A 26,107-nucleotide genomic window follows, 5' to 3' on the forward strand; every position below is an offset into this window, starting at 1 on the left:
TCTCACTGGTCCCCTCTGGTCTCTGAGATTGGCTTCTATTTTCAGGGTGTGTGTGTGTGTGTGTGTGTGTGTATGTGTGTGTGTGTGTGTGTGTGTGTGTGTGTACTGTTTGTTGATATCATTTCACGTACTGATTTGGGAGTGGTCTTTTCATATTCACTTGTTGGAGCTTATCATTAATTTATAAATAACTTGTGTGGAAGATATTGCCCCATATTAAATCAACAATGTCTAACTTCTTTTGTGAGTGTTTTGGTTTGGGTTTTTTTGTTTTGTTTTGTTTTGCAAGACCAATTTGTAAACTACCTCCACCCTTTTATATTGAAACAAGGTCTCTCTCTGTAGCCCTGACTCGCCTCAAATTTTGATCATCGTGCCTCAGCCTCCTGAGTTCTGAGCTAACAGACCTCTACCCCCAGACCTATCTGTTACTTTTACTTTTGTTTCTTTTCTGTCTCTCTCTCCCTTCCTCCCTTCCCTCCCTCCTCTCTTTCCCCCCACCACTCTGTTTTGAGACAGGGTCTCTCTATATACCCTGGCTGTCATAGAACTCACTAAGTAGGCCAGGCTAGCCTTGAACACACAGAGATTCACCTGTCTCTGCCTTTTGAGTGCTGGGACTAAAGGAGTGTACCCAGGTTGCCACCTTTCTTGTTTTATGTAGTATGTCTTCTATTTCTTGAATTTAAACTTAGATGGAGTGACTTATATAATTTATTTTTTTAAATTGGTCACTGAAGACATGCATCTAAAGTATACTTTGTAATACATGAAAATGTTAATTAATATTAAGTAAAATGGTCTGAATAAAGGTCTGAGGCAGGTTTTTTAAAAAATAAATCTAGTAGACCATATTTTAATATTTTACATACCATAAAGAAAATGAAATGCATTTAAATGTGTTACATTAGCAGTTCTTAGCACTTAACCTAGCATACACGAGGCCCCAGATTCAGTCTCCATCATGGGAAGAAATCAGAACAGAAAGTAGGGTCGGGGAGTTGGAGGACTAAACCAACAAATAGAGAGGTCTCATTTACCGACCCCACAAGCATGCTCCTTCCTCTACAGTTAACTCTGACACTACTATTACATATTTACCACAATTAACGAAGAAATATTGCTACATTATTATTCAAATGTTTTTGCCTGTGGGACGGATGAGCCAGAGGGCCGCCAAGAGCAAGAGTGAGGTCCAGAGTAGGACTGTTTCCTCCCTAGCCTGGGCCTGCATGCTCAGGTGCACGTAGCTTTATGACCACCTCAAGAGTGGCAGAGGTGAGAGTCATAAGGCTACGTGTACCTGAACACGCAGGCCCAGGCTCGGGAGGGGAGTCCTACCGCCCTACTCTTGACCTCACTCTTGCTCCAGGCTGGCCAGGTTGCAGGTTAAACTTCCTCTCTTCTTATAAGGTCATGTCCTGCAAAGCAGCTGGACTTCCTCTTTATGCAAATAATGCTTTCAAAGCACCAAAGTATACTCATCCTGAAAATCCCTACCCACTCCCCAAGGTTAATATGGCCCCTGCTCCCCCTCCCCCCAAATAAAGAGAGCTATTTCCCTGAAAACTGTCTTCAGCACTCGTGCCTGACTAAGGTCCTGCCTGCACCCGCCTGCCCGAGGGTAAGCTCCACTCCGTCCAATCCAGCCTCAGGACAGTGTGTCTGGATACTCCGAGGGGAAAAGCAGACCGGGGGCAGCGTTTGCCTACAGCTCTTTTTTCTTTGGTCCCAGTGTCCAACCCAGGGAACCTGTGCTATGTTTGGTCCTTTATGTCTCCTTTGGCTCTTCTTAGTTGTCATACTCTCTTGACCTTATTTTTAGGGACCTTGACAGTATGAAGGAGTGCTGGCTGGGTAGCTCAGGTCCCTCACCTCACCAACTGGAATTTGCCCTCTTATCTTTATGGTTAGACTCGGGGAAGACGAAACCACAGCGAGAGCACCACTTCATTGTGCAATGTACTAGCCTCGTGTAATAAGAGCTATTAGAAAATGCAGTATGATTGATTACATTGGATTAGTTGTATGTGTTATTGGCTTACTTTTAGTTTTGTGGTGTCTAGCTTCCCCTCTCTGCAAAAAAAAAAAACAAAAACAAAAAACAAAAAAAAAACCGGCTCTTGGATTTTTCTCTGAATTCTGTTGTTTTTCTACTTAATTAGGCTTAGTTTATATATTTTCATTTTAAGAAGTATCTCAGTATGGGGCCTGGTGAGATGGCTCACCCAGGAAGGAGAGGTACATGGGACCAAGCCTGAGGCCCTGAATTCAATCCCACGACCCGTGTGGTGGAAGGAGAGAACTGATTCCCAGAAGTTGTCTGTAAAAGTATCTTTTATTGATCTGATACAGTTATCGTCTCAAGGGCTTACTGCCTCCATCTGTTAACCTAGGCCTCCTCCTGGAAGCTTCTAGCCTCCATATAATCTAGTGTAGGTCTAGAATGTCTTCAGCCTCTGAGATAAATACTGCTGAATAAGCTCACCCTTTCTAGTTCTTTCTGACTCCGGCTGGCTGGTTCAACTCAGCTGCTGTGAATCAAACGCCTCTCCCAGCTGACTGATTCTATCTGGCTTCGCTCGGCTTCTGACTTTTTGCTCTGCTTGGCCTCAAACTAACTCTAGCCATCTGTTCTAATCTTCTGGCGCCATCTCATTCCCTTTCTTCACCTGTGTCTAGCTTGCTCTTTCTTCAGCCTGTCTCTCCCAGTGAAATTGCCTCACCTTTCCTCCTTCCTGTGCTGCTCTCTCTTAAGTTGCCTCTCTTGACCCTGCTGTTTTTGCGAGAGTTGGACATATTCCGTTCTGTCAAATCTTTCTCTCATTCGTCACTTTGTCTGCTTCTCAGTAGATGTCACTTTTAAACATGGCTGCTTCCTTCTACAGACTAACTTTACCTTCATTGTTTGGGATTAAAGGTGTGTACTAGGCGTGTCTGCCTTCCAGCTGGATCTCACAGACCTAGAAGGTCTGTGGATGTGATGAGAGGGGCCTACGTTGCTGGATTAACATTCCTCTGCAGGTGTCCTCTGATCTCCACATGCTCACCTTGGCACGCATTCCCTTCACCCCAAGATAAATGATCAAATACAAGAACATTTGTCAGAGTAAGCACATCATCTGTAGTTTCCTCTCAGCATCGTGTCTGAGTCTCCCACAGATTTAATAGTGGGATTTTTGTTGTTGTTGTTGTTGTTGTTGTTACTCTGTAGGTACTATGGATTTATATATGAAAATCTAAAAAATGCTCAGTGATTAGATTTTGTGATGTCTACTTTAGTGATCTCTCTCTTCTCTCTGTCTCTCTTTCTGTCTCTGTCTCTCTGTCTCTGTCTGTGTCTGTGTCTGTCTCTGTCTCTGTCTCTCTCTCTCTCTTTCTCTCTCTCCTCTCCCTCTCTCTCTGGTTCAACTCAGATCCTGTGTTATATTCATTTTCTGAGGCTTCATCTGGGCCTTAATATGCAGGAAAAGTTCTTCATGGCTCCACGGACACCTGAAGGAACATGCATTTTTGCTTTTGAGACACAAAACACAGTGCACACATCAAGTGGCTCTAGCATATTAATTACACAGGCTTCGCTTTTTCATTGTCTGTCTTTCCTTCAGTCAGCCGGCCCCTCGTCAGCTGGAAGACGTGAGTTAAAACCACCTGGCCTATAGTCCCCTCCAGCTTTTGCTCTGAATTAATGGGTGCCGTCTGATGCATTTCATCTTTCAACTGTGGCGCTTACTCTTTATTATTGCAAAGCCCTCTCCTTTGCTTTATTTAAAACTTCTGTTTTGAAGCCAGGCGTGGTGGCGCACATCCTTAATCTCAGCACTTGGGAGGCAGAGGCTGGAGGATCGGTGTGAGTTCAAGGCCAGCCTGCTCTGGTCTACCAAGTGAGTTCAGGACAAGCCAAGAGAACACAGAGAAACCCTGTCTTGAAAACAAACAAACAAAAAATAGTAATAAAAATAAAAAATCCTGTTTTGAAATCCACTTTACATGCCTCATGCTAGGGTTGTTAGGTACTTCACACGGCTTTGCCTGTGTGTTGTCTGTCCTTCGGTTGTGTTTTGCTCTGACTCACTCTCGTGTGTGGTATGTGGTTGGGGTTTTGTCTTGCTCCTAGGTTTTAGTCTTTGCTTTTGAGTACATTGTTATGGCTACTACTCCAGTTCTTAGTTTTACTATCACGTCTTATGTCTTTATGTGTTCTTACTTCAATCACTTTTTTTTAAAACAAAGCCCTCGGGGTACGGTCTGTTTTACTTTGTGCTGCTTTCCTTCTGACAGTTTAGAAGGTTTGTGTTTTATTGTTGGTTGTGGAAGTTATCTTTAGAATAACTATGTAGAATGAATTTAATCTTTTGTTTAGACTGTCTGCCTCCTAAAATGAGTGACTGCAAAGACTGTTTACCGAGTCCATCACCGGGTCTATCTGCTTTTACGGCAGCTGTTTTAGAGGACAGCTTTTCTTGATTTGCTCTTTTATTCTTTTTCTCCTCTGTTTCTCTGATAGCATCTGAAAACATTTTGAAATGACACTTACTTAGTTTGTGTTTGTGGGGTGGGGGGAAGGGTGAGCGTGGGGTGGGGCCAGGGTGTGAGTGTGCCACAGTGTGTGAGTGTGCCACAGTGTGTGAGTGTGCCACAGTGTGTGAGTGTGCCACAGTGTGTCAGTGTGCCACAGTGTGTCAGTGTGCCACAGTGTGTATGCAGACATCGGAAAACAATTTGGCAGTCGGTTCTCTCCTCCCACCACATGGGTCTCAGGCTCAACCTCAGGTGTTCAGACTCGGTGACAAGCACCTTACCAGCTGAGCTGCCCCTGCTGTCCTCCTAGCAGCTTACCTACATCCAGTTCTGGTTCCCGGAGGGTCAAGGTGCACCTTTCTTGGATCAGGATTCTGCAGACTGTATGTTATATGCAGAGGGAGTGTTGCAAACCACGCAGGGAGCGTAGGACTGTTCTGTGGCTCACAGAAACGCGGTTCCCAGGACACAGGTGATGACTTAACAGTTGCTTCTTTTCAGTCAGCAGAGAGATGTAGCTGTGGACTTCTCTCAGCTCCATGTTCTCCTCCTGCAATGCTCCCCCCCACCACCCCCACCCCCACCCCCGGCACTTGGCTGCCGGTGAAGAAGGCATGCCTGTGCTTTCCTGTCACCCCGAGAGGCCAAAGGCAGCTCCCGACACCAGACAGCACATCCTGTGCCTGATGCTCTCCATCAGACCACTGGAGTCTTCCTTCAGGAATCCCAGCTGCTGGCTTACTCTGCAGGCTTTCCTCCAGCCCTGACCCGCAAGGTGCCTTCTCGAGGTGTTTTTTAGACTGGCTTTGATCTTGGCTGCTCTGGGCTGCCTCTGGCTGTGTTTGGCAGACTTCCCCCTGTAAGCTGTGGTTTGGGTTACAAACGTGTCCGGTTTTGCTTAAGAGGGCGTTTGCATTTCTCTTTCTCTTTCTCTTTGATTTTTTGGGTGATTTCAGAAGAGAACACGAGTTCGCTTTATTCTGCCACCTTTAAACTGTCTAGTGTTGAGGATTTTTGTGATCTAGTATTCTCTCAGATCAAGCATCACCCAGAACTTTCCAAATAAGAGTTGACACCAGCTAAAGCAGAGTCTTGACAACGGAAGGGGACAAACATGGGAGTTGAGAAGAAAACTAGAGGGTTAAAAAGAAATCCAAAACCTGTGTGCCCATGATGAGTGGAGGCAGGGGCCCTTCCGTCCCTTCTGGACTTTGGTTGGGGTGAGCTTCTGTCCGGGGCTTTCCTGTCTGTGACAAAACACCTGAGTGAATGACCTAAGGGCAGAAGGGTGTTTTTGTTTGTTTGTTTGTTTGTTTGTTTTTGTTTTTTTAGCTCACGGTCTCAGAGTTTCATTTCACTGTGGCTGAGAGGATGTGCTGAAGGAGGGTGGATCTGGTCTCGGAGGCCAGAAGCACCCAAGGAGTGCCTTCTGTAGTTCCGGAAGTGCACCTGACTACCCTCCAGGCAGTTCGAAGTCCCGGTAGAGTTGACACTCAAGATTGTCACAGGGCAGGGGAGATGGCCCAGATTGTAAAGTGTTTGCTGTACAAACACAGGGACCTGAGCTTCATCCCCAGAAGTTAGGTGAAAAAACAAGGCACAGTGGTTTGAGTGTACTTTTAGTTCCAGCCCTGGGGAAGTGGAAACAGATGATGTGCTCCCTGGGATCTGTTAGTCGGCCAGTTTATTCCAGGCCACGAAGAAGCCCTCATTCAGAAAATGAGGCGGACGGCATCTGAGGGATCCATTCAGGGTTGGCCTCTGGCTTACTTACACACAGATGTGCATACGCACCTGCATACACTCGTGCACCAGCTACTACACACACAGACACACATACACACACACACACACACACACACACACACACACGTGTTCACACAAGCAAAAAAAAAATGAACTATCTCAAGTTCACACCATGTCAATTAACAATGCAAGCTATACAGTATACAGTTCACCCCTGGCTCCCAAAAGGCCTAATTCTCTCTCATGAAGTCTTAAAATTCATTTAGTCAATCTTGTGTATCCCCAGAGTCTCAACAGTTGCAACAGTCTTCAAATCCAAATCATCCTCCCAACCTCCTCCGGGCGCACATTCAGCCCTGAGCCCCTGCAAACTCTCTAAAGCAAGGCACCTGCTTTGAAGAGAGGATGACACAGACTAAATATCGCCATTTCAGTGGACAGCGTGGGGGGGATGGAGAGGCTGGAGCCCACACAAGACTGAAACCTCTTAGGGAACATATGGGGCACGAGGCGTCAAGATGTCACTTCTCAAGGGCCCCAGCAGCCTTGGTCCTATGACCTTGTCACTTGCAGACAGATCACCTTGCCTCTCTGCTGCCTGTCTCTGCTCACTGCCTGCTGCTGTCTTCAGCAGATGTCCCACCTTCCTACCATCTTTGGCTTCACCGTCACCATTTCATGCATCACCCTCTTAGAGGGATCACGTGGCTTCTCCCTTGCCTGCAGGGAAACCACATCTGTCCCAGGCTGTCTTGCCACCTAGGCCTTCCTTTGTCGTCTAGGTTTTTAACCCTCCATGATCCAATCAATAGCTCTTGCATTCTGCATGCCTGAAAAGCTGGCATGGTAGATAACGTTAACATACGCCACCTCCTTAAGCAATAGCTAGGGCGTCTTGAACAGAGGCTGAGGTGGCCTCTGAGTGCCTTGGTGCTTGGAAGCAGGGAGTATTTCCTAGCTACCTGATGCAGGGCAGGGTATCCCGGAGTTATCTTCTTGGGGCAGAGTCTTTCATATAAGTGAAAACCTTCACACTCTTGAGTCAGTTGCCAAGATGCTCCCGAGGGAGGCGGCTTTCCCATTGTCCTAATGTCCTTCTATGATGGATGGCTCTAATCCTGCGATTCTCAACTCATGGGGCCCCACCCCTGTGGTGTTCCAATGGCCCTTTCGCAGGGGTCCAATATCAGATATCCTGCATATCAGATACTTATACTCGATTTGTAACAGTGGCAACATTACGGGTAGCAACAAGAATAATTTTATGGTAGCGGGTCACCACAACACCAGCAACTGTATTAAAGGATGGCAGTGTTAGGAAGGTTGAGAGCCACTGCTCGAATCCCTTGAGAGGCCACATTTTATGGTGGCTGCATTTGTTATTTTTCTCATTGCTGTGGCAACCCTGACAAAAGCAACTTCAGGGAGGAAGATGAAGCTTGCTGTGGCTCATCTCGGTGGAGAGAGCCTGGTGACAGGACTGCAGCCACGGTGAGAGATGAGCGAGAGGTGAAGGCTGGCTCCGTTCACCTTCTCCTTTTGATTCAGCCCAAGGCTTCAGCTCATGGAGTGGTGCTGCCCACACTCTAGAGTGAGTCTTTCAGTCTTCCTACCCCAAGCCAGCCCAGAACACCCCCACCCCCACGTAACCAGGGCTTGGACTCCTACGTGATTCTAGGCCTTGCCAAGTTGACCATCGGTGTTAACCACTGTGGTTTCTTTTATAGGCAAACTTGAAGAATTTGAATCTTCCCACTATGTATTTTACTTCTAGAAATCACTATAAATATGGCTATAAGATCCAAACATCAGAGCCGGGTATGGTGGTGCACGCCTTTAATCCCAGCACGCGGGAGGCAGAGGCAGGTGGATCGCTGTGAGTTCGAGTCCAGCCTGGTCTACAAAGCGAGTCCAGGACAGCCAGGGCTCCACAGAGAGACCCTGTCTCGAAAAAAAAATAATAATATAAATAAAATAAAATAAATCCACAGCCTGAAAGCTGGCCTGCCCTGAGATCCCATGCTACAAATTAAATCATTCTTCACCTTTAAATTCAGTCTCTGTGAAGTCTTGGGACATGGACAAAATGTGCACAGCTTCTTTGGCAGAGAGCAACACAAATGGCCTGGGTTCGGTTCCCGTGAGACATTGCTTCAGCCTGGAACTGGATGAGATGTCCGTACTGTTTGTTGGCGTTTCTGTCAGTATCCTGGTCTCCTGTGGGCTCCTCGGAACCACCCATCCAGCCTTGTAGGATTTCTCTAGCTGGCTTCTCCAGACTTTTCTGAATCCCTCCTATGAAGAATTCTAGACCCCCTACGTGGTCAGGTGTAGTTCCAGCACCAGCTGCATCCCAGTGTCAGTTTTCTGTGCTATGACAAAATGCCTGATGAAAATGACCTAAAGAAGAAAGGATTTATTTTCCTTGGACTTGCAGAGGTTTCTGATCATGGTGGCAAAGAGGGCATGGCCCAGCACAGCCAATCACGTCATGGCTTCACGGTGACAGTGGCTGGGAAGGTGGGGGGGGAGGGGATATGTCTAGAGTGGGCAGTTTCTCTTTTCCTCCTTTGATCCTGTCTGAACTGCCAGCCTGTGGAATGGTGTTGCCCACATTTAGGATAGGCATCCTACCCCTTGATTAACTCTGGACATGTCCTGGCAGATATGCCTAGGTGAGCTGTATTAATCTCATAGGATTAGCCATCACTGATAGGAAGTCATGGGTTGGACAGGACACAGCGTGACAGCATTCTGTCTCCTCATTTGTCTCGGGGAAATTGTCCTGAGCCAAGCAGCTCTCAGGCTGGGGAAGAAGAAGGCACACACCTGTCCTCTGCCAGCAGTGGGAGTGAAGGGGGACAAAGCTTAACCTTTCTTTGCCCATACGTAGGGCTGTCTAAGCACTCCAAGCTCCCTGGGGTCTGGCTGACCTTCCTGCGGCGGCCTCCTCCTCCTCCTCCTCCTCCTCCTCCTCCTCCTCCTCCTCCTCCTTCTCCTCCTCCTCCTCCTTTTCCTCCTCCTGGAAAACTGCCACCTTGCATTAAGGGCTGCTAACTGGGATGAGTGGTATCAATGATGGTTAGATACCTAAGGAAAACACTGATGTCTCCAAGGGAAATAATTCCCCCGTGGGATGATCGCAGAACAAAGCCAAGAGGACACCTGCCTCCAGAGCCCGAGACCTGAGCTTTTATAGTATCATCTTTCAGATTCTCATACCACCCGGGGCGGGGGAATGTTTTTATCCCATCTTACGGAGGAGGAAAGTGGAGTCCAAAAGAGGCTCAAAATAAGGAGGGTTTTTGTAGCAGTGCTGTCTGGCTCCACAGTTTGGAGTGGCCACTTCCCTTTTCCTCTTTCTTTGCCATTTATTTTCCCGTGGCAACAACACGAGAAAGGATGTTAGCATCCTTGTCCCTGAGTGACCCTGCTGGACACTTGCTCGGTGTCTTGCTTCCAAAACCTGGTTACGTTTTGAGATTTTTTTTTTCTTTTTTTAAGCTCAAGACAACTGGAACTCCAAACCCATGAGCCACACCCTAGGTGTATATGGCCCCATGTGTCAGCACTCGCATTTCTTGGGGTTCAGTTGTTATTGCAGCAATGATTTCCAGTGGCTGCTCTGGTGCCAAGAACAGACTCTGGGAACGGAGGACCTTGGTTTGACTGTTGCCTCGGTCCCTTATTACCCATGAGGCAGGCTAATCATGGGCCTCTGTAAGATGCAGATGACCGAGGAAACCTTAATTATTGAGGACAGCGTCTGCCACATCTCATATACTTGGAAACTGCGAGATCTGAAGTATCATTAGTTATTATGCACATTAATTGTCACACTTGCAAAGGGCCCTACCAAGGCCTGGGCATAAATGAAGGAATGAGTAGCCAGCTGTTGATGCTTCTATCATAACCTGTGCCCTTTGCTTCCTTCCAGGAGCTTGGGCCCCTGCCACAGCCCAGCAGAGGCTGTGGAGGTCAACCATCAGGAAGCCTGGTTCCCAGCCCCAGGGTCCATCCCTGGCTACCGGGAGTGGAGGCTCCCGAGAGGTAGCAGTGGCCTGCCAACGGTCCCCTCCCCATAGTGAGCCATGGGTCAGAAGCTCTCTGGGGGTCTTAAGTCCGTGGAGGTGCGAGAGCCAGCACTTCGGCCAGCCAAGCGGGAGCTTCGAGGGTCAGAGCCCGGACGGCCAGCTCGGCTAGACCAGCTGCTGGACATGCCTGCAGCAGGCCTGCCTGTACAGCTGAGACATGCATGGAATCCTGAGGATCGCTCGCTCAACGTCTTCGTCAAGGATGATGACCGCCTCACCTTCCACCGGCACCCGGTGGCCCAGAGCACAGATGGCATCCGCGGCAAGGTGGGCCATGCCCGGGGTCTGCATGCGTGGCAGATCCACTGGCCCGCTAGACAGCGGGGCACCCACGCTGTGGTGGGCGTGGCCACGGCCCGTGCCCCTTTACACTCTGTGGGTTACACCGCGTTGGTGGGCAGTGACTCCGAGTCCTGGGGCTGGGACCTGGGTCGCAGCCGCCTGTACCACGACGGCAAGAACCGGCCTGGGGTGGCATACCCTGCCTTCCTGGGGCCAGATGAGGCCTTTGCTCTGCCGGATTCCTTATTGGTCGTGCTGGACATGGACGAGGGCACTCTCAGCTTCATCGTGGATGGTCAGTACCTGGGTGTGGCCTTCCGTGGCCTCAAGGGCAAGAAACTGTACCCGGTGGTGAGTGCCGTGTGGGGCCACTGCGAAGTCACCATGCGCTACATCAATGGCCTTGACCGTAAGTGTGCTAGTCTAGGTGGTGAAGGTTGTAGAGGCTTCCTGCCACAGGAGAGTTGGGAAGAGGGGAAGAGAGCGAGTTAAACAACAGTTGGGGAGTCCTGATCATCACAGCAGTGGTCATGGTTTTGAATGCTGACTTCTTTGAAGGCTTGGCAGTTTCGGGACTGTGCCTCGATTTTCCCATTTGCAAATGCCACGGTGGTCATAATCTAATTTAGGGCACTCAGGAGCATCACGTGGCCATAATCCAGCCCAGGGCACGCAGGAGAGTCACGTGGGATGATATGTGTGCTTAGTAAGTGCACTTGATAACGGCTATGAGTGCCGAAGAGATTTATGAAATGACCCAACCTGGCCACAGCTGGAGAGGGGTCACCATTGCCCGTCCCTGGGTAGGAGTCCAGCTATCCAGCAAGTATAGTGTTAGCCACTGTCATTTATTGCCACCTACTGTATGCAGGTCTGCACACCCAAATCCTAGCTCCTTCTGTCAGCTGTCAAAAGAAACAAATTATTTCTCACCTCTAGCTGGCTGTGGCCACATGGACAGGAGGCCCTGGGGCTATGGAATTTTGCCATTTTTTTTTCCCCAGACAACCAGAAAGCTAGATTGTATGAACAGTCCCAGCAGCTGCTAATGACGGTGCGGTTGAAGTCAAACCCCTCTGTTGGCTGCTGGGTTTCACTCTAGCAACATGAAGTCTGTCTTTATTCAAAATGCATAACCTGTGGGGCAGTTTAAAAGTCACAGGAACAAACCATTGCTGGAAGAGGAATAGCAGCCTCCAGAAAAGGCACACACACATAGCTACGTGGCCCAACTGGAATCCCAGCACTTTGCTGGGCTTGCTCACTCACACATACCAGCTACTGTGGTGTGAACGTGAGACATCCCCCCAATAGGTGCTTGTGTTTGAACACCCAGTCCCCAGAGGATGGTGCTGATGTGGGAGGTTGTAGAACCTTCAGGAAGTGGAGCCTGGCAGGAGGAAGTTCATCACTGGCAGGTTTTATAGCCTGACTGCACATTATGTCTGTTCTCTCTCTGCTTCCCGACCGCAGATAACCATGTGACCAGCTGCCTCCCACTCCCACTGTTTGTTACACTTTCCTTGTCATGGGGACAATATCCCTTCTTAACCCTAAGCCAAGATGAGCCCCCTCCCCCCCACTTAAGTTCTTTCTTGTCAGGTGTTTGTAGAGTGCCTCCCACACGCCCACCAAAACTCACAGAGGGGAGTGCTTGCAACCCCAACTCCAGGCCTCATTTTAAACAAGAGATATAATTGCCGGCCAGTGTGCCAGACCTGTTTTTCTTTTGAGAGAGAGAGAGAGAGAGAGAGAGAGAGAGAGAGAGAGAGAGAGAGAGAGAGAGAAAACAACCAAGCAATCAAACAAACAAACAACAAACAAAACCGGAAGCTGCAGAGCCGTAAGCAGGACCAGCCCCCTAGGTCTGTTGGCCTGTGAGACTGACCATTTTTCCTATGTTCCTCTCTTCAGTGGAGAGTCCAAGGGTAACACTCCAGGAAAGGAACCACGGGCGAGGTTTGACTCGTGTAAAGTTTGTGTTTGCTTGAGCAAAGTGTGAGCTGAGGGTTTTCAAGGGTGGCAGGCTAACACACTAACACAAAGACGGCTGGAGCTCCCAACACTGGTGCAATTGGCAGCATTTTCCCTGGTGTTTGTTTCTGTGGTTATTGAGCTAAAGATGAATGGAGGAATATGGTGCCTCCATCTTCTGTTTAGCTATGAAACCCTGGAGCGTATGAGTCTACCCTGAGCAGGGTGATTCTGTCACCGCAGTGCCTTGTGGGAAATGTCGGCAATCCTCTTAGGTAGACATGGTGAGGCAAATCCTAGGGATGAGAATAAATGGCATTAGTGAGCGCTCTGGTCCAACTTGGAAGTTTACTGCTGGAATAAATTCGGGCTTACAACCAGAGCTCTGGGGGGTGTACACAGCACTTCTGTCCATCCCTAAGTCAGCAATTCTGTGTCTCTAGAGAGGCACCCTGATTCCCTGAGATCCACTTCACTCATTTATAAAATGGGACATCAGAGCCCTTTCTTAGTTTGAAGGTTGGCATCAATGCGGTAGCCAGTATTAAATGTGTAACATTGACAGTTAACAACAACAACAACAACAACAACAAAAGAGAGAGAGAATTCTTCCTTTTGGTTATTGATCCACTCCAGTCTATTGCATGATAGTCTACCATTCTGTCCTTTTAGCTCCCTTGTTGCTTTTAGAGTTAGGGATCTCCTGCACTGCTGAAGGAGGCTGGGTGGGAAAGGTAGTTGTCTTTGATGCATTTTGACTTCATGGATGGTGCCTTTGGATGGTTTCAACCCCATCTTTCTCCCCAATGGTTAGGGGCTTTTCAGTGTGCAGAATCTGAAACAGGATTCAGGAAGTGGGGAAAAGGGATTCCGATGGTGGAGTAAGATGCCATGATGCAAGGCTATGGCATCTCCTAGTTGATGACAGGGTCAGTTGGTCAGATAACGGTGCTAGCCAGTTCTCCAGACAAGAGTGGCATCATCTACCATGGCCATCTATGATGGCAGAGAGGGGAAGCAAAGCCTGGGACCAGCCCTGACTGTCGGGTAGGACATAGCCATACATGACACAGTGGTAGGACAGAGCTTCGTCCAGTGGAGCGCCAAGGCTGGGTGGCGACTGGGAAAGGGTTATGTAGTAAATAGAGAGGACGAGCTGGACAGACTCCACCGTGGATCCTAGAGAGGGAAACAGTTTGGCCCCAGAGAGTCTCTGAGTAGGCTAGGTGGACCAAGGTGAAGATCTGTGGATTGAAAGAATAATTCTGAGCCTTTGTTGATTGTGGACATGGCTTGGGGAATTAGAATGAAAGCGTAATTGGAAATGAGAAGTTTGCTCCTTGGGGTTGCTTCTGAAAGATCACCTCCCTCACAGCCTCAGTGTTCCCTCTTCATCTTGGGGTAACCAGGCACACCAACACTGAGTAGATACCCAGGAGTTTGAGCCCATTGCTCCAATTAACCAGCCACTCTGAGGGAGGTTCTGGGAGGTCACGAACGGACTACAAAGAGCGGCCTTTGTAAAGCATTTTCCTCTAATGCAGTGGAAGTTGTTAATGGATAACTCTTTTTCAATTCATGATTTTTTATGACTGTAAAAGCAAGCCTTCAAAGGTCTTACCGTTCTGAACCCTGAAGCCCATGTTTGACAGGACAAGCACTCCTGGCAGTGCAATTTCCTCTCACAAAGGCACGATGCCCTGGAACCTCTTATGGACTTGTTCTTTCCACATCGTGGAATGATACAACTTAGCATCTGGGAGTTTACTGCAGAGACCTGCAGGGTGCCTACGGGTCTGCAGCTTAAGAACTGTGTGACTGAGGTGGATGCAGCCAAAGCCAGGCCCATGACCAGGCTGTCTCGGTTGTCTAGAGCCAACCTAGTAATACCAATAATAACACCAGCTAGAAGCATCTTGTTCTGCTGGGCTCTTTTCTAAGCCCTTTATAAAACTTAATTGTCAAAATTTTCTTTAAGCTACTATGTGGCTGATCTCTTTTATTCAAGGGATTGAGGTGCAGAGAGCTCAGATGTGTTGCTCAAAATCACATAGCTCATAGCTTGAGGAACCTGGGTTCAGGGCAAGGCAATCGTGCGAAATGCTTGTGGAGCCTTAGCAGACAAGGCAGGGGAGACAGCTCAGGAGAGTTGGCTCCACCAGACTGTGTGGCCCTGTGAGGTGAACTTAGCTGAGATCCAGCAGTACTGCCTCTGTTACATTGTCCCCTTCCATTGCTTCCTTCCCAACCCTCAAACAAAACAAAACAAAACTCTGCAGAGTACACTTAAAGCTAGGCTGGGTGCAGAGGACGGTTCCGCTGCTGGGACTCCGGTGTGCTCCGTCACTGTGAGCAGGCAATGTTACAGAACATTCCCTAGCTATTCTGGTCCTGAGTGACACAGGAGGAGGAGATGAGCCCCGGATAGAGGCCAACAGCCTGAGGGCCTCATCAGCTTTGATAAAGGGGTATTAATGGTTTGGTTTTTTTTTTTCTAGAACCCATGAGCTGTGTCTTAGGCTAAATGTTTTACTTGGGTGTTTGTTTTGTGCTGGTTTGGGGGTGTTCTGCACAGATGCACAAGACTGACTTTTGGATGGAGAGCGGAAGCAAAGGTGTGGCGTCCTGGGACCCGCTGGCTGTGAGGGCCCATCCACCTGCGCCAAGCAGAAGTTATATTTCCAGACGTCATTCCTAGATGGTTGAGTCGACCTGCCAACAAGTATTTATCGGTGTAACTGTGCAGTAGAGGAGGCAGGCAGCTGGCCGCAGCTTCTGATATTGATGTGAGCCCCAGAGGCTTTCCACAGGACGACTGCAAGGACATACTCCCCTTGTCAGTCTGTGGCCCTGCTCTGTGCTGAGCGCACCACCTTCCCGCTCAACGGTCACGGGCCGTATGTGGGCAGTGAGGTCCTCCCAACTTCCCTGATGACTGGATGTGGCTCCTCCATCCTCTTTTCCATCCTCTATCAGTTTGTCATCACAGCTCCCTGCCAACCAGAGAGAGAGAGACCCTGTCTCTACACCATCAGCGAGGGCCCCTGGACTCCACTCAGTGGGTTTGCTTTCTTTGTTCACTCAAGTAATGGAGCGTACCTACACAGGGATGGTGACTAGGGAGACATTTGTGACCAGTGGAAAAAAGTCAGGAATTAATGCACGTATGTTTCCTGTTAATTGGTAAAGATGAGGTACACACAGTTGTACCCTGACGCGCCCCTACCACATCCTTGCCATCAGCCACCATCAGCAGTTTCTTCTGTATCCTTCCAGAAATATTTACGACAGAGAATTTTTAGCTCAGACTGTAAGCAGAGTGCTGCATCTTGATTCCTTCCCCTACCTTAATGGATCTTGGCAGTTGTTTAAGTATCAGTTTGGTAGAGTGGCCTCATTTCTTATTAACCGCTGCGTGTATTTTCGTAGTATGGTTGTCTCATAATTGAATTATTCAGATTCCTATTTCTATACAGCCAGGCAGTTTCCTGTAAGAATCAACTTTTAATCTTCGTTTGAATTGCGTTGATTCCGCCTTCCCGCCAACCTAACATTTTCAGGGCCTCAGTTTTCCCACCTGTGCAGTGGGGTAGTTAGAAGACCTTGCCAGGTGCTATAGAAGCGATGGCAGAGGTGAAGTCTGGCCCGGCACGTGGTGACCCGCTCTAGATGTTCCCGTGGGAACCGCCGGCATGCTTTTGTATTTCCCATCATCCCACTGAGCTCATCTCAGGCACCCAGTGAGCACAGCGGATGGTTTGGTTTCGGGTTGACAGTACAGTAGTAGAGTTGCACGGCTTTGATGCTTAGAAGGCTGTAGACATTATTGCCGTGAGATCACTGCAGCTGTCCAGTCCAGCCAATCCGAACGTAGGATCTAATTGGCACCATAAGAAGCGGATATCCGTGCCTGCGTGGAATAGACCATAATCTGTATGTTTTGTGGTGCTGCTGCCCCTGCTGTGGGGTGATGACTTTGAAGTGGAGACTGCATCTATTCTGGCCTTCTTGTCTACCTCTCCTTAAAGCACCTCACGCGGAAGTGCACAGTAGGTGCTCCGCAATGGGAACTGCATCTTAGTCTTCACAGCGACCTCTCTCGTAGCACCCATGCACAGACTGCATAGTAGGTGCACAGCAAATGTGCGTGAATGCATTGGCCTCTCGATACCTGAACAGCTTGTCTTTTTCTTTTTTTTTTTCTTTTTTTTTCTTTTTCCCCTTCATAGCAGGGATTGGGTCACAGTTAGCCAGAGCAGGAGGAGCTGCCTGTGGTCACTGCCCGCCCTCTTCACAATCTGACCCATGGGTGACCCATCCCCATTTTCCATTGTGTGCTTTGCAGAGCACATCTGTCCCCACAGACAGACCAGCTGGAGGCTGTGTGATAGGCCAGGCAGGCCCATTCAGGACCCTGGCATTCAGAAACTGGCCCCCCCCCACCTTTTATTCTCCACAAAAGGAACAGATTTTCAGTGGAGAAAGAGCCTTACTCAGCAGCCACAGTCATGCTTTGAGATCAACTTCAGGCATTTAATAGTCGTGAAAAGTCCCACACAGCCCTGCCCTCACCGAGGCCTTTGACATGTAGATGCGGGTATCTGAAATCAGATGTGGGCGGGACTGGTGTCACTCTGTCACTCTCTACTAGTGTGATCTGGAGGTAGATCTGGCCTCAGGGTCCCTTGGTACTTTGGGGTCTGAGTTGCTCTTCCTACCTGTCACCTGAATAAGTCACTTTAAGTCTGCGCTCAGTTTTTTGTTTTGTTTTGTTTTGTTTTGTTTTGTTTTAATCTGAGAAAGAGAAGTTTATTCTGCCGCAAGGTGTCAGGATCATTGATGATGTATCAAAAGTGACCTCTTTAGTTTGGGTCACATAGTAGGGACTTAGAAAATAGTAGACATAAAACTACTAATTCTGCTTATTATTGTTCCGTGGGTTTGGGAAATCACTGTGGACAACAGCTGTTAGTAAACTTTGGTCCACGCTCAAATCAGAGGGACTCCACACAAGGAACTGTGCTGGCATTGGGAGGTTTTAGGGTATGTGGTAGAAATTGCACCACAGGTTCAGAGGCCAGTTGTGACTTTTTTTTCCCCCCAGGTGTGTTGGGTGTGTTCGGCCTTCTCCAGGAGCCTTCTCAAAGGTTTCCCGGTGAATGTCTTGTTCAAGTGTTTTTTTTCTGACAGGTACAGTTCCTGCTAGGGACTTGCCTGGTGATCACCTGCTCAACAAGGCCACGCACACAAGTGCCACCACTCCTGCTGTGGCTCGTGTGTGCCATCGAGGAGGAGGTGGTAGGTGGACAGCCCAGCTACTATTGAACATTTGTGTGTGGGGGGGTGGGTAAGGGAGGAGGGAAAGTGTCTCCAAGCGTTAGGGTGAGAAGACATGGGGTCCTGCAGCCAATTGGTAGCCACACAGTACAAGCGGTTCTGGAATGGTCTATAGAACTGGAGGGACTCGCCAAGGCCACCTACCAGTGTGCAGCAGAACCAGAACCAAAACCCAGGCTCCAAAGCCTTTGAAGATGTCCCTGGCAAGACATGAGAGAGTCAATCAGCAGTGTGGTTCATGGCTTTACACTGCAAAGTGGTACAGGATGCAGGTCATGGATACAGGAGGTTGGGCTGCCACGGTCAGTGAGGACTAGAAGGACCAGGAAGGCTAAGGGGAGGGGAGGCCTTTGGCACAGAGAAAGGGATTTGACCTGCCATTCTCCATTACTGTTCTTACCCTCCCCCCCCCCACAAACACATACACACATGCTCACATATGCGTCTCTCACACACACACACACACACACACACACACACATACACACGTGTGCGAGATCCTTGCTGGATTCCCGGTGACTCCTTCATCTCAATAACCTCTGCAGGCATCGGAACCAGATACTTGGGGAAAGAGCCCTGTTGTCTACTATATGGACCACATAGGTACAGCTTTGTGACTGATGTGTTTCTCAGAGTGACTGTAGTGATGACACTTGTCCCGGGGAACGTTTGACTGTGGAGATTACATGTGACCCTGTAGGTCTACGGAGGCCCAAGATTCTGTTTGTCTAGCAAATTCTGGGCTGATGCCAATGATGGTGTACGTTGAAGGTGTGGAAAAGAGCACACTGCCCCCCTCTCCCCATCCCCTGCCCCCAGAAATCCCTACTCCACCAACCCTTCCTTGCCAGGTGACCCTGCAGCCAGGCTAGTTTCCAGCTCCTCCATAGTTTGGTCTGTCGGAAATGGCATGCTTGCCCATGACAACAAAGCCTGTTGCTGCCCAGGCTGTCTGTGCCCTTTGTCTCTCCTGCCAGCTGATGCTGGGGCAGGTCCTGGGCCTTTTGTACCTTGTCCCTAAGAGTCCTCAGCATCTCCTTCTCTCCTATCCAGCTCACTTCCGTCTTGTGCCCCCTTCCCCATCTGCCACATGGAAAGTCCACATGATTATGGCAGAGTTTTACTGTGAAATGCTGGGGGGCAAGGGTTACAAATCAAACTGCTTGGCTCCCCAGCGCATCTACGGCTGCTCGGGACCTTCTGCTTGGTGTCCCACTGAGTCTCCATGAATGACCCCTTCCCATCCATGAACTGCATCTGCGCATGCGACGTTGGAGGCTTGTGCACGAAGAGCCAGATCATGGAGACTGTCTAGTACTAACCTGTAAGTCACAAACCGGAAGGCGCTGGAGTTGGCGTTAGGAGCCTGTAGCACCATAGCTCTTTCTTGTGTACTTTTAAACCATGTCCAGCCCATTTCTCAGGCATCTCACGGCACTGGTGACCATTCTGAAAGCAATGAATGAACAAGCCTGTTTCCAGAGACCGTTTCAATAAGTGGGGAAAGCTGCAGCCTGCAAGGCTGGTGGCAGCATCTGTTTGCCTTCCACCAGGGAGCTGGCTGATTTGCCCTGTCTTGTCCTTTGGTTAAGGCAAAGGGGTGGTTAGGCTGAGGTACAGTCTGGCCCAGACACTAATAAGGCTGCTGTCAGGAGGCCTTCCATAATTCAAGGGAAGACTGTGCCGTGTAATGGCCTTCTTTGTCAGATCTTCCGGGACTCAGGGCCTCCTTAATGATTTATTTGCCTAGGATGAAATTAAGCCAAGACAGCGTGAGCTTGGAAAATACTGCCTTGCTGGCTTTCCCAGTTCATCCTGTTCAGAGGCCACCTTCTATAAATAGAGCTGCGAGAGAACCCTGCTTTGTGACCTGCCTGCTGGGAGCCCTGACAGGCAAGGGCTGCCCCACCACGGGCCTCGGAGACCACACCTGGCCAGCACTTGCTCCCTGTCTCCCACTCACCAAGCCTAGAACCCCACTGGGTAACACTGCTGAAAGAGACACTAGCAAAGGACTTATCTTTGTCCCAGCTTCAGCATCCTTTTAGGACATGCTTTAAAAAAAAAAAAAAGGTTATTTTATTTTTGTATGTGTGTTCTACCTGCAGGGCTGCCTATGCACCATTTGCAGGTGTAGTGCCTACAGAGTTCACAGAGTATCTGATTCCCTGGAACTGGAGTTACAGAGGTTTTTGAGCTGCCACGTTGGTATGCTGGGAACCTAGGTCCTCTGCAAAAGCAACAACTGCTAACCTATGAGCCATTTCTCTAACACCCAGGACATGCTTTCCCCCCCCCCCTTTATTAATTTATTCTTGTTACATCTCAATGGTTATCCCATCCCTTGTATCCTCCCATTCTTCCCTCCCTCCCATTTTCCCCTTATTCCCCTCCCCTATGACTGTTCCTGAGGGGGATTACCTCCCCCTGTATAGGTTCATAGGGTATCAAGTCTCTTCTTGGTAACCTGCTGTCCTTCCTCTGAGTGCCACCAGGTCTCCCCCTCCAGGGGACATGGTCAAAGATGAGGCACCAGAGTATGTGAGGAAGTCATATCCCACTCTCCACTCTACTGTGGAGAATGTTCCCCAGGACATGCTTTTAAGTAACTCCATTTGGACCCAGACTGAGTGTTGAGCCCCACCCCCGCAACACACACACACACACACACACACACACACACACACACACACACCATTTCCCAGGGGTGCCCCCAGGACAGAAGCAGATTGGCTCCTGGTGTTTAGTGAGGTAGATGACAGTCCTCTTGCCTGAGGCTTAGGCCTTGTTAGCAGGGCTATGTGAGTGGCTGCACCCAAAGTGAAAGGCTAGGTAACTTAAGCCATGTGCTGCTAAGAGTCAGGAAGGCTTCTTTGGAAGTCTAGAATCCAGAAGAGTCCAGTTACCCTAGGAGGGATGTGAACATAAGATGGCATTAGAATTGCAGGCAGCTGCGGCGGTGGCAGTGGTGGGCACAGGGTTGGAAGAGACTCTGCCGTTCTACTTAGACTGATTATTGCCTCAACTACCTGTTGGCCTTAGGCTATTCCCCAAACCCATTGCCAAGCTTCCCAGCGTCTTTTCTGTGCTTCCTCATAATTTTAGGTGCCACTGGCTGCTCATTGCCCTGGCCCTTCCTTGGCGTACTGAGAACTTTCAACGTGTGCCACCTGACATACTGCTCCTGAGGTCCTTTACCTAACGTTCTTGATCCTGGCTCCCAGCCCTCTGCTTGGCTCCCTCTGGGAAGTATTGTGGGCACCCTCAAGTTGGTCGCTTGGCACGTGTCTTGCGGCAATTGCGATACTGTACTAAGTGTCACCTGCTAAGTCAGGAATCCTGCTATGACCCTGGAATGTGTGTTATAAGCTTCCTAGTCAGTTTGTTGTTGTTGTTGTTGTTGTTGGTTTTTTTGTTTGTTTGTTTTTTTACCAAAAGCCCAGCACTGGCTAGAAGCTAGCCATCTGGGATGCCCTGCTGGGAAAGAGTGTGGCTAGAGCAGAGCAAGGAGTGCAACGCTGAGTTTCTAGAAACAGGTTGGGGACTGCTGTTCAAGGCTGAAGTGGTCTAGCTTTCAAAGCCTTTTCCTTGGCTCTGAGATCAAAAGGCATGTCCAGGAGAGTTCAACTGCTTTCCTTTGCAAAGGGAGAAAGTGTCTGTGCCGCCTAAGTGAAGTGTTGGGTACCACTGTTTAGAAAGGTGTCCATACTCCAATCATGCCTCCTCAGGACATCCTCAAGGCCTCTGGGGTGATGGGCAGTGTGAGGGAGCATTGCCTAAAGCCAGGTCCCCAGAAACAGTCCCATTCTCTGTGTGTGTCCTTCTGTCCCCTCAGTGTCATGTGGGAACATTCTCGGGCCCTCGGGTCTCTGTGCCTCCTTGCCACCCTGTTTCCCTGTGTCCCAGCTTCTGGCCCTTGGTGGGTTCTCAGTAGGTGCTAGTTGCACAATTGACTACCTAGTTGAGGGTTGGGATGGGGTTTGAAAAGAACCCATGAGCAGCTTGTGGGAAAATGCTTCCTTTGCACAGCACCTGCAGGGTGGAGGAGTGCGTGCGCGCGCGCACACACACACTCTCGCCAGTGCTTCTGGGAAGGAAGCTGGAGAGGCTGCCCATTAGGGAAGGATTCTGAATTTACATCAGTTGTGTCCCCCACCACCACCACTACGGCTGCTAACTTGATATGTGTGCAAAGACATGATCTGGCGCTTGGCGCCTGATCTGTGTGCTGGTGTTTGTACTGACACCAGCCAGAGCCCGGCTGCCGAAGTGAGCGGAGTGGGTCTGGTTTCCACCACTGTCCAGCCTGCACTCAGGATTAGGTTTGTTCTCGTTCTTGTCAGTGGGCCAGTCACTCCACGGCTCTTTTCTCTGTTATCTACTGTATGTCCAGCTTTGGGAACATTGTGATGATAGTTTGAGCAAGAAGAAACTGACTGAACCGCTCATAATAAATAAATAAATGCATGCTTATGATCATTTTGAATATTGATAAATATGACTAAAAGAACAGAGAGGGGTAACTGACAACTGTTACCCGGGAGCTCCTTGGGGAGAGAGACTGAGAGGAACCCAGACAATGAGGTGGGAGAGAGGCCAGTGAAGGTTGTAGGGAGAGTAGTGGGGATGAGCCTGCTGCCAACAGCACTGGACACTCCGGGAAGAGAAGCCCCATGAGGCTCTGGGGGCCAATACCACTTCCCAGGCGCCTTCTGACTCCATTGTTTGAATAAAAGGTTTCTGAATTTCATGTGAGAGCAGCAGTACCTCCCTTCTCTCTCCCACCGGCACTCGCTTGCTGCTTCTACGGAGTGGCCTGCGGTAAGTAAGGCTGCTGAACAGGCACCTTCGTCAAAGTGCTTATGATTTTCTGTTTCACCCACGCATCGTGTGAGGACTGAGTGGCCGGGAGACTACTGGTCAGAGCAGCTCTGAAGGCCCCTACTGGTTGTTCTCTCCCTTTGCTACTGCCCCCGAGCCAAATTTCAGGCTTTTTTGTTTTGTTTTCACAGAGCTCATTAGGTTAGCTCAGAACCATCTGGAAGTCTAGCCCACAGAAGCCTCTGTAGACCGAGGATCCCTAGTGTGAGCCTCAGCCAGCACTGCTCTCTGGCTAGGTGTTTGCCTTTCAGTTTCTCCCAACTGGAACAGTGGGCAGGTGATGCAGGGCATGGAGCCTAACCCATTGCCTAGGCATAAGCCAAGCCGGTCTATTGTGCTTTTAATCCTTTACACTCTTGGAGAGAGCCCTGGAAGGGGGCCAATTCAAGGTTCTTGTTAGGCACACTCTACCTGTACTTTGTGTCTCCCAAGATGAGAGAGCTCCAAGGCTAGCCTGTGTGTCTTTCACCTCAAACTACCCAGAGTGGACTATTTCCTTTCTGGCTGACACAGGCAACCTTCCTTGACTGCTGACGATAACGAGCCAAAATGGATTGTTCAGATGTGTGAAAATTAAAGTGCGCTCTTCAGTTGAACTAACTTGACATCCCCCAGAGTCGGTGCTGGCTGTGGGTGAGGGAAGAGTAGGGTAGATGCTGGAAAGCAGCCTGGATTGGGAGCCAGGAAACTGGAAAGCTGGTTCCAGCTAGGGCAAACGGTCTCTGTCTGACTTCCCCGTCAAAGGAAAGAAATTTGGACAAGATAACCTCAAGGACCTCTGCCCTTTCGTCATCTCTGACGCTGATGGTCTGCACTACCTGAATTGCTTGATAAATTCTTTCCTTGCCCATACTGTCGTATAAGGTGACCACAGGTGGCTTCTACAATGAAGTGAAGTAGGTCTTCAGGTCCTTCTTATCTGTCCTGTCCATATTTAGATGTCCTCCAATGTGCACAGACAGTAGCCACCATATTAGACAGTGGTGATGGGGGCCTTTCCGACCACCAGTTGAGGCTCAACACTCTGGGGACAGTTGGGTGCTCATGGGCAGGGCAAAGGTCTGGCTTCCCTCGGGACCTACTAGACACAGAGTGGACTTCAGGTGTCCTCGTCTGAGTTCTCTCAGGACTCAGGAGCCAACTGAGGAAGATGGGAGTAAGAAGCTTGTACCGTCATGGGCAGAAGACCTTAGGGAATATCCCGGGTGGGGGAGGAGGCTGATAGGAGGAATGCTAGGAATTCCAAGGCAGCCTGGGGCAGTGACCCCACCACATCCAGGCCCCCACCCTCCATCCCCCACCCCCACACAACGTAGCCAGGTTGAGCCAGTTACCATCTCTCCTAGTTCGGTAACTTTCTCAACTCCATAAACCTGCTGAGCCTCTTGTCTTTGTAGGTAAGATGTGAGGAATAAGCAAGATGGGTTCTCGGGGTACAGTAAAACAAGACCCCAAGAGTCCTGTGTACGTGGGTAGAGGCCATCACACAGCACCATACTTTATTCTGTGATCTCTCTCTCTCTCTCTCTCTCTCTCTCACCCCCTGTGACTTTAGGGGGTCCATGGTTTCTGTTTGACTTTTCAGTAAGACTAAAGAATATTTGGAGAAGGGGACAAGTACATGCCTCCTTTGTCCCCACAGCCCTGAGCACCCAGCAGCCTCCTCTATGCTGTCCCACCGTAACAGATGGCGCTGCTGGCCACTGCTCAGGAGGCATACATTGCCTTCCTTCTTATCCCCTGACCCTGTGGCCTTTCAGCCTCCGATTTGTGCTTGAGGGGCTGCTGAACACTTCCCTTGTCTGCGACACATTCGAGCATCTGGCTGGGGCTGGTTGTCATTTTCTAAATCCGTGGCTCATCTCAGCTCTGATCCCCTCGCTCCCCAACTCCCACCCCTGCCATGTATAAACAAATCCAGGGCAGAGGTCAGAGGCCAGAGCAGGGCCTTGCCAGCATTTCCCCTGAGATGTCTTGGTGGAAAGCAGCCTGGAGTCAGGTTTCACTGTTGCCCTCCTGGGCCCCCACCACCACCACCACCACCCCACCTCCGCCCTCCTGGCTGAGATGGGCCTTGCATCTGGGAGGTGGCATTTCTTCTTGAAATGCTGAAGCACTGGCAACAGCCTTGGGCTGAGTTTATTACTCAGGTGCAGACCTGGTTTTCCTGAAGTCCCTACCACAGCCAGGCAGTATAACTCTTGCCAGGGAAACTGATGGTATAGCGAAGTCAGACTCGCCAGTTGCTGGTCACAGATATCCTTGTAACTCCCAGGTTCAGCATGTTAACATGTCATTTCATGGATGAGCACACAGGCCGTGAGATGCTAGCTCATCTCCGATCAGAAGTGACATTTGGATTCTGGCCTGTCTGGTCCTCTGCTTTGGGCCTTGTGTCTTCCTCCTCCACGGCATCCATCTTTGCTTTGGCCTCAGTATGGTCATCGGCTTCTCTACATTCAACTTTAAGGCTGGGGTTAGCTATCCTGTGTGGTCAGGCTCAGTGTGGCTTGGGCTTCCAGGTAGCTTGACAAGTGTGTGGCCTCACAAGGCTGGCTTTGAGCGCCACAAGGACCTCTTTTGTCTCTGTGCTGCCTACTCTCCCTACCCGGAAGACCCGGTGGGTAGTCTCATGGTTCCTGGAGATGTCCAGCAGGCTACACCCTAAAGGCCACAGCCCCTAGCTCCTCCTGCCCCAGAAGGGGTCTGACACCCTCCTCATGGGGTTAGGCCATAGTTCATTTCTCTCTCTCTGATGAGTGCCAGGTCTTTGGAGGCCCTGCAGGACATAGGGAAGTTCTGGCCAGGCGTACCAGTGGGTACCATCTGTCAAAAGCAGCACTCATGGCTGAGAGGCTGAGCCGCTGCAAGGAAAAGACCCAAGTGTCTCCACCTAGAACCCATGCGCCTTGCTTCTCCCAGGTGGCAGCACCAGTACCGACTCAGGTAAACAGACTTACAGTGACCTGCTTCTCACCTTTTGAAATCCCATGCTTTCTCTTGCCATGTTCCGTACTGAAAACAGCCAGAAGCTGGGCTCAGAAGCAGGTGGCTGCTCAGCTCGGAGCTTATGTCGGTTTCCCCAACCCCCAACCCCCAACCCCCCACAGTCCCTTTTCCCATCTTTCCCCTCCCCCTTTAAAGCTCTCTCCACATTCCCCTTATGCCGCCTAGGTGGCTGCCCCAGCCTATAAATCAAAACGGTCCCTGGAGACCTTTGACCTAAACCAGATGGCAAGCCTTTAAGCTGAGTTCAGCAGCCCACAGTGCTT

At 49.7% G+C, this 26,107-nt stretch overlaps 1 protein-coding gene across 2 annotated transcripts in view; it reads left to right on the top strand.

Annotated features, from left to right (window-relative positions):
• The window catches only part of SPSB4 (splA/ryanodine receptor domain and SOCS box containing 4), a 76,199-nt gene that overhangs the window by 11,489 nt on the left and 38,603 nt on the right, over nt 1-26,107 (top strand). Inside the window, exon 2 of one of the 2 annotated variants that reach the window (XM_084753550.1) lies at nt 10,205-10,938. In XM_084753550.1, coding sequence (XP_084609676.1) covers nt 10,359-10,938 — 580 coding nt within the window. In that variant the 5' untranslated portion in view covers nt 10,205-10,358. Of the gene's footprint in view, nt 1-10,204; nt 11,053-26,107 lie in introns of both variants that reach the window. The other variant, XM_084753549.1, reaches the window with a different exon arrangement.

This window comes from Acomys minous (genome assembly GCF_964271855.1).
Source record: "Acomys minous genome assembly, chromosome: 13".
In the NCBI taxonomy this organism is placed as follows: domain Eukaryota; kingdom Metazoa; phylum Chordata; class Mammalia; order Rodentia; family Muridae; genus Acomys; species Acomys minous.